General features: G+C 52.4%; 1 protein-coding gene across 4 annotated transcripts; it reads right to left on the bottom strand.

Annotated features, from left to right (window-relative positions):
- Positions 1-2,588: 2,588 nt before the first annotated feature.
- Positions 2,589-6,182, bottom strand: PSRC1 (proline and serine rich coiled-coil 1). Of its 4 annotated transcripts, none has more exons than XM_077944237.1 (8): positions 6,019-6,182; positions 5,718-5,774; positions 5,556-5,613; positions 4,649-5,090; positions 4,171-4,282; positions 3,811-4,080; positions 3,430-3,523; positions 2,589-3,189 (listed from the first exon to the last, which is right to left on the bottom strand). In XM_077944237.1, the coding sequence occupies exons 2-8, from the start codon at positions 5,734-5,736 to the stop codon at positions 3,186-3,188; spliced, it is 999 nt and encodes a 332-aa protein (XP_077800363.1). In that variant the 5' UTR covers positions 5,737-5,774; positions 6,019-6,182; the 3' UTR covers positions 2,589-3,185.
- Positions 6,183-8,402: the final 2,220 nt, after the last annotated feature.

Raw genomic sequence — 8,402 nt, 5'->3', positions numbered from 1 at the left:
GATAAAAGCATCCACCTAATTGAGCTTTTGTGAGGATTAAGTGAGTTAACACATGTAGAGTGCTTGGAACAGTTCATAGTACAAAGTAAGAGGCCAGTAAACACTGGCTTTCTGTGTTGTTGCTACTGGGTGCAGTGGAAGAGTGCATAGACAGAAAAAGTCGAAAGCCAGGCCCAAAGGGAAGGAGACAGGCAGGTGGCTGAGCAAGAAGGGCAGCCGTGGCAGGAGGGCCTCCTCCCTGACTGGCACTGCCTACTGAAAGTGCTGCTGAAGCAGGTTTGGAGTGGGAGGAGGTGGGGTGTGGACAAAACTCAAGGCTGACCAAGAGGGCGAACAGGATGTGCCATGCCCTCTCCAGCCGCCAGGTGGCAACAACACATGGGTCTGCAGCTTGTTTTGCCTCTAACGACCTACCCCGGACATGGCTCACACCCAGCCCACACAAACATGTCACCTTCCAGCCTCACCCAGGTGTGTACCTAAGCCTGCTGACCTTCCAGTGCTTCTATTGGCCTGGGAGCCACCAACAGGCCCTGCTCACTAGACACCAGTGCAGGGCGCAGCTGGGAAGCACACTTGAGGTTTCTTGCCTTACACCAAATTTCTCCAGAGCCGAATACTCCATGTCTGTCTGCATACCCCTTCCCTCCCACCGATTCCTGGAATCCCAGAGGCTGCAGGAGTTGCTGCAGAGCTCAGGGAAAGGTGCATGTCTAGGCACTGTCACTGAAGTAGGTGAATGTGCCAGGTGAACCTTGGAATCAGCCGCAAAAAGGGGAAAGCAGTGGTGGGCCCCTGGCTCCAGGGACAGGGCAAGGACACTCTGGTGCCTAAGTCAGGCATTTATGGCCAAAGAGGCATCGGTCGGGGCACCAGCTGGCAGTCCCACTTCTCTTGCCCACTTACCACTTCTCAAGTCATGGCCTGGCCTTCAGGGAGGGAAGTTTCCTCAAAACTCAGAAGGAATTGAATTGGTTCTGATTACCAGAGTTAAAGACTGCAAAAAAAAGGGAGGCCTTACACCAAATCTGTTAAACGTGTCTTTGTTATTCCTTCAATGAACACCATCTTGCACCCAAATATCTTCGGAATAAATAAACTAAATGCTCTGCTACACACAGGTCACAACACTAGGGTACTGCAGAGGTTTACCGGATCCTGACGCTAGCCCCCAAGTCTAACGGGAGATGAGGAGAGCACGGACAACCCCAGTGATGTAAGTCGGAGTGTGACTAGGTGTTCCAGCAGCTCTGGCTGAGGTGACTAGGGGAGATGAACACCACCAAAGGGCCTTCACGTCTCACGGGGAGAGCAAACAAGAAGCTGGTGTGTTTCCAGGAGGCTCCATTCTTTTGCCAGTAAAGGACATTCAAGTTTAGGATATAAGTAAGAATCTACCTAGATCCTAGCTTAATAGCCTCACTTACTGTGAATTAAGCTACACTTAACTTTCATCTGGACCTTCCAATGATACATGAGACCTGGGGAAGGGCAGCCTGTCCTTGTCTAATGCCATCAAGGGGAGCAGTCACAGCCTGATGAGCCAGAATCTCAAGGCCCTAGGGCCTATTCAGGCCCCTGCCTAGGAGGCCCATCCTGGCTACCTGCCTGGAATTAGAGATTTACTCCAAATTTGTTAGAAATTGGAGCAGGGGGCCGGGCGTGGTGGCTCACACCTGTAATCCCAGCACTTTGGGAGGCCGAGGCGGGTGGATCACCAGAGGTCAAGAGTTCAAGACCAACCTGACCAACATGGAGAAACCCCATGTCTACTAAAAATACAAAATTAGCCAGACATAGTGGTGCATGCCTGTAATCCCAGCTACTCGGGAGGCTGTGGCAGGAGAATCCCTTGAACCTGGGAGGCGGAGGTTGTGGTGAGCTGAGATTGCACCATTGTGCTCCAGCCTGGTCACCAAGAGCAAAACTCTGTCTCAAAAAAAAAAAAGAAAAGAAAAGGTCCGGTGTGGTGGCTCACGCCTATAATCCCAGCACTTTTGGGAGGCCGAGGCGGGCGGATCACGAGGTCAGGAGATTAAGACCACGGTGAAACCCCGTCTCTACTAAAAATACAAAAAATTAGACGGGCGTGGTGGCGGGCACCTGTAGTCCCAGCTACTCGGGAGGCTAAGGCAGGAGAATGGCGTGAACCCGGGAGGCGGAGCTTGCAGTGAGCTGAGATCGTGCCACTGCACTCCAGCCTGGGTGACACAGCGAGACTCTGTCTCAAAAAACAAAAAAGGGAAAAAGAAATTGGAGCAGGGGCTGGGTGCAGTGGCTCACACCTGTAATCCCAGCACTTTGGGAGGCCGAAGCGGGGGTGGATCACCTACGGTCAGGAGTTCAAGACCAGCCTGGCCAACATGGTGAAACCCCATCTCTACTAGAAATACAAAAAATTAGCTGGACGTGGGTGGTGGGCACCTGTAATCTCAGCTACTCGGGAGGCTGAGGCAGGAGAATTGCTTGAATCCAGGAGGTGGAAGTTGCGCTGAGCCCAGATTGTGCCATTAAACTCCAGCCTGGGTGACAGAGTGAGATTCTGTCTAAAAAAAGAAAGAAATAGGAGCAGGATCCACTTCTAGATATACAGAGAATATAAAAATACATTCACTTTATTTTAGAAAAATGAAGACTCATAGAGTAAGCTTATCACAAACTGGCCTATTAGGAGTCACAGAATTCACAGGAAACAATTTCTGAAGTCCAGGTGCCTGCTGCCACCTCTCCAAGCAGGCCGGAGTCCAGTAGAGAATGCAATTCAGGAAGACGGCTCCTCAGAGGGCAGGGAGGTTAGCGACGGAGGCCACTCATATGGAAATGTCCAGTGAACCAATTCCGGGGAAGAACATCAAATTCTCTGGGGCTGACCACAACTGTGGGGGTGGATAAAGACAAACCACCGGCCTGTACTTCTCATTTTCTGTTTGTTCATTTCACTGCTGGAAGGTGACCTCTTTTCCCCTAATCTTCTTTCAACCCAGAGAGTTTAAGACTTCTCCAGCTCAATCCTAATCCACCCCATTTCCCATGGTCTCTCCTCCTGGGAGACCAGCCCTGGTGGCATCTCTTCCTCCTGTCCCTGGGCCAGAATCTGCTGGCGTCAGGGTCTGCCGGGTAGAGGCAAGTCCAGGTACTGACTGTAGTGGTTTGCTACTGAAGTCTTGCTTGCTGTCCTGATCTCTTTACCTAAAGAGATAGAATGAATAACTGCTTTAAAATGCCCTTCTTCCTCAAGCCCGTTTGTCACCCAGCAGAGTTCAAGCTCCTCAGGGTGGGAAAAAAATGGGATCCCCCTTCCCCTGCCCCAGGCTCCCCTCCTCTCTCCATTTTGCCATACAAAATTCAAGGCTGATGCGCATAAGAGCTTGGAATCCCAGATGATGGCAGGGTAGGGAGACAGGATGGCCAAGGGAGGACCAGACTGACCTGGTAGGTCCTGGGACTGCCACTTTCCTGGGGGGCTGCAGATTGCTGCGAGTGGCACCCGTGACAGGAAGATTTGGTCGCTGGGAAACAGGAACTTCACAGGGTTAACAAAAGAAATGAGTTAGCAGCAAATTTAACTGACCTCGAAAAGAAATACTGGATGAAGGAAGCGAGTGTGGGATTAGTACTCTCCCCCGTGACCATGAGATATTTGAAAACTAAGACTCAGACTCTGTCCAGCCCCATGTCCTCTCTGTAACTCAGTCTCCCCATCTTCCAATCGAATTGCAATGAGGATGGCAAAAGTGGTCACTGTTGCCAGCTCTGGGAGGGTGAGGACATGCTGGGCAAGGGCAGGAATTCTTCCCCCTGACCTCTTACCCTTGTGTCCACTTTCCCGCACTCTGTGTCCTGCAGCGCTTGGTCTTGGAAGCCCTTTTCGAGTTGACACAGAATCCGGAGGTAGGGCACCTCTGCCAGGTGGCACACTCCGGCTGGTGAGTGGCATTCGGCTGGCAGGCCTGGGGATGGCTGAGGGAATGGGCAGTTGACTGGAAGATTTAGCAGCTGCTCCCTGTGGCCGGGGCAGGCGTTGAGAGTTGCTGGCAGAAGGCTGTGGGGCCAGGACTGATCTGACGGGGGCGGGTGGGCCTGGTGGAGAGGCATGGAGAAATTTCAGAGTCAGTCCCACCAACTCCCCACTCCCACTCACCCACAACTTGGCTGCTCAGGTGTCCTCACTGGCTGCTGCTCTCCCACTGGGCCCGGCTCTCCCCCGGACTGGGGGAGTCGATCGGGTAAGAGAAGATGCTGGGCTTTTGGATGCAGGGAACAGATTGCAAGTGGGTGACTCCTGAAACACAAAGAGAGAGAGAAAAGATTAGAGTGGAAAAAATATCTGTTCTGTGGCTTAAGGAATTAAGAAATAGAGGTGGAGAGTTGTCTACATCCCAGTAAGGAAGGGTAGAAGTTAGCTGCTAATATCACCATAACCATCACTATTGCCCATACCATTTATTGAGTTTATTATAGACATTACAGAGCTTATACTCAGACACTGTGGTAAGAGTTTTGGTTCTCTTTTTTCATGGTTCTCATTTAATTCCAACGATTCTAGCTGAAATATTATCCCCGTTTTACCAATAAGGAACCACTCCCTGCCTGCATCATGGCACGCACGAGTCTGGGGCACACTTCCAACTCAACCCTCTCAACTCACCCTCTTCATGTTGGAGGGCCTCTTTCCAGATGTTGTCCGGAGAGCCCTGACTGACCCCTTCCTATCACTGCTCCGGAGTCGAGGCGTCAGGCTGCTTGGGGAGGGGGTACTCCGAGCCAAAGAGTTCACAGTCGGCAGCAGGTCTCTGACAGGACTGTCCTTCAGCACAAAGGTCTCCCGCCGAGGACTGGGCTTCACTCGGCCAGGCCCCAGGCCCTCGCTTGCGCTCTCCCGCTCCTGCAGGGCACACTGCTCCAGCTGGGCGGCCAGCCGGTTGGCCTCATCGAGGATCTCCTCCAGTTTCTCTGGGCTGAGGGGGCCTAGGCTGAGCCTCACACCCTGGGGGGCAGGAGCCACGGCATTTGGGTCACTTCGGTGGGAGAGGCCCCGTCGAAGTGGTTTCTCTGGAGTCACCAACACTGTTATGTCTTCCTCCTCACGGCTGAGACAGGAAACAAACCAGGCATCATGCCCGTGCAAAAGAGAACAGGAGTTTATGCAAGGGAGACTGCACAAAAGCCCCACAACAGAGCCAGGGACATGACCCTAGGCCCTGATGCCCATGCCGGCTGTGAGCTGTGGCCTCTGGGTGATGAGATACCTGGTTCTATGGGGCCTAATAGGCCTTTAGCATTTACGGACATCAGAAATGATGCCAGGATGGAGATGCAGCAAATCCACTTACCCTTTTTCTTAACACCCTGAAATCTAACTCCAGCTTCTCCCTTCTCTCCCCACTACCAGTAGTGTCATAGAGGCCCAAGTCAGCCACCCGCCCAGCAGCCCCAAGTGCGCCAAACCTTGCTAAATTACCAACCCAAGCCCCAGAGGCCAGTAATTCAGCAGTAAGGGGTTAGAGACAAAGAGGTACTGTTAGAGGAAAATAAGTGGGATAAAGAGGTGGTACCTGTCAGATGGTGACAGCCCCCCAAAGTCCAAGGTCTCATCCACAATAAACCTTACATCTGAAGGGGAAAGAAGAATGAAGGCCAGTCATGGGTTCCTGATGCAGCTCTCCATCGCTGGGTCTCACTCCTCCCTCTCATTCTTCCCTCCCTCATTTCCTTACCTTCCTCCAAATCCTCCATGTCCAGCCAGCAGGAGCGAGAGTCCAGTTAGATCTGAGCTGGAGAGAAACAATACCTTTCCTCAGTATCCTTTCTGCCCAAGTCTCGCAGCTAGATTCAGGGTGCAAGCCAGGGGCGGTGGTCATGCTGGAGGCAAAGCAAGCACCCAGGAGTGGCACCTCCCGCATAACTACTCCTGCTACTTCCAGGAAAGATACGGAGGGCTCCCCCAACTGCCCAGATTGCCCTGGAGCCGCCCCGCATCCTGGCCTCTCCTCACTGGGAGCGGTCTGCACGCCTCACCTTCCTCCCCGCCACTAGCCTCAGGGTTCTGCACTCCCCAAGCCACCTTTCTACTCCCCTGGCATCACACGCAAAGCACACCTCCAGCCCACCCTGTTTCCAGTTCCCGCGCTGCCTTATCTTCCACGCAACAGGCTTTCTCCCGCAACCTAGTCCCGGGAATCAGCTCCGAGGGGGCGGGGCTCCTTTCGAATCTCTCAGGCCCCACCCACTCAAGCCACACGCGCACTGTGATTGGTGAATCCTCAGGGGGCGGGACAGCGGAGCTGCCGGCCGGAAGTCGGTCGATGGGGGCGGTGGGAGGACCGTTCCCAGAAGACTCCATCCCGGGCGGCCAACGCGGAGCCACAGGGTTGAGGCCGCGAGTGCGCGTGCTCGCGTGCCCGGAGATTCTCTTTCCCACAGGCAGATGACAGCGGAGCGAGGCTGGCCGGGAGGGAAGGAAGGGACACACGAGTATGGACCTCGCGCCCCACCCCGCTGTCGCTGCTGGGCCGCCGAGCCCCTAGTCTCCAGAACGGTTGTGCTGCCTAACGCGGCCGCTGACCGACGCTCTGCGGGAGGAAATTCGTTTTCTTGGGCGCACTCAATATGCAGGCGCCGCATTGGCCAGGATTCCTCAGTTGAGGGTTTTTTCCAAGTTAAGGAAGCACCTAAACACTTACATTGTAGTTATATTGAGGTTCTCTAAGTACATCCATCGCCTCTTCAAGAACCTGAGGCAGCTGAGGTGTAAAGAAAGCAACGGGCGGCCGGGCGTGGTGGCTCAAGCCTGTAATCCCAGCACTTTGGGAGGCCGAGATGGGCGGATCACGAGGTCAGGAGATCGAGACCATCCTGGCTAACATGGTGAAACCCCGTCTCTACTAAGAAATACAAAAAATAGCTGGGCGAGGTGGCGGGCGCCTGTAGTCCCAGCTACTCGGGAGGCTGAGGCCGGAGAATGGCGTGAACCCGGGAGGCGGAGCTTGCAGTGAGCTGAGATCCGGCCACTGCACTCCAGCCTGGGCTACAGAGCGAGACTCGGTCTCAAAAAAAAAAAAAAAAGAAAGCAACGGGCTTTTCACCCAGGCAGGCTGGAGTTCAAATTCAACCCAAGTTTGACTTCAAAACCCAAGTTTCGGTTTAGAGGCGGCTGCCTTGAGTATATTTGCCCTCTTTTCACCTCTCTTTGCTGATCTGTGAAAGGAAGATGGTGGTCCTCGCAGTTATGGTGTTAGGAGGATAATTATGAGGGCGTTTTCTACTGTGTGCCCTTAGGGGACTTAGACGGGGTGTTTGTAAGCAGCCCTCTCTGAACTAAAAGCAGTATTTGTAAAATGCTTAAGCCAACTTGTTAGGAGTGTTGTCTCTGTTGTTTCTAGATGTTGCCCGGGCCACCAGTGAACTTGTCAGAGGCTTCAGAGCAGAGCGACTCCATCTTGAATAGAGGCTGGGTAAAATAAGGCTGAGACCTGGGCTGTATTCCTAGGAGGTTAGGCATTCTAAGTCACAGGATGAGATAGGAGGTTGGCACAAGATACAGGTCACAAAGACCCTGGTGATAAAACAGCATGTGGTGAAGAAACCAGCCAAAACCTGCTGAAACCAAGATGGCGGTGAAACTGACCTCTGGTGGTCCTCACTGCTCATTATATGCTCATTATAATGTATTAGCATGCTGAAAGGCGCTCCAGACAGCGCTACACAGTTTACAAATGCCATGGCCACATCAGGAAATTACCCTATACAGTCTAAAAAGGGGAGGAATTCTTAGTTCCAGGGAATTGCCTACCCCTTTCCCAGAAAACTCGTGAATAATTCATTCCTTGTTTAGCATATAATCAGGAAATAACCATAAAAATAGCCAACCAGCAGCCCTTGGGGCTGCTCTGCCTCTGGAGTAGACATTCTTTATCCCTTTTCTTTCTTAATAAACTTGCTTTCACTTTATGGACTTGCCCTGAATTGTTTCCTGTGCAAGGGCCAAGAACCCACTCTTGGGGTCTGGATCCGGACCCCTTTCTGGTGACAACAGGAAGAGATAGCAGGTCCGCACAAGATACAGGTCACAAAGATCCCTCTAATAAAACAGGGTGCAGTAAAGAAGCCGGCCAAAATCTGCCAGAAACCAAGATCGTAAAGAAAGTGACCACTGGTATCCTCACTGCTTGTTATATGCTAGTTATAATTCATTAGCATGCTGAAAGACACCCCTGGCAGCGCCATGACGGTTTACAAATGCTATGGCAACATCTATATGGTATAAAAGGAAGAGGAGCCTTCAGTTCAAGGAAATCATGCTCCTTTCCCAGAAAACCTATGAATAATCCACCCCTTGTTTAGCACATAATCAAGAAATAACCATAAAAATAGCCTACCAGCAGCTCTTGGTGCTGCTCTAT

Source organism: Macaca mulatta, chromosome 1 (genome assembly GCF_049350105.2).
Source record: "Macaca mulatta isolate MMU2019108-1 chromosome 1, T2T-MMU8v2.0, whole genome shotgun sequence".
In the NCBI taxonomy this organism is placed as follows: domain Eukaryota; kingdom Metazoa; phylum Chordata; class Mammalia; order Primates; family Cercopithecidae; genus Macaca; species Macaca mulatta.
The sequence above is the reverse complement of the archived record's forward strand: the minus strand, read 5'-3'. Positions and strand labels throughout refer to the sequence as shown.

What these genes read in the sequence shown, in the direction of transcription:
- PSRC1 (XM_077944237.1), bottom strand. An exon ending in GGGCTGTCACCATCTGACAG is followed by an intron (nt 5,091 to 5,555) that starts GTACCACCTCTT and finishes TTCCTGTCTCAG; the next exon opens with CCGTGAGGAGGAAGACATAA. An exon ending in GCGGGAAAGTGGACACAAGG is followed by an intron (nt 3,524 to 3,810) that starts GTAAGAGGTCAG and finishes AACCCTGTGAAG; the next exon opens with TTCCTGTTTCCCAGCGACCA.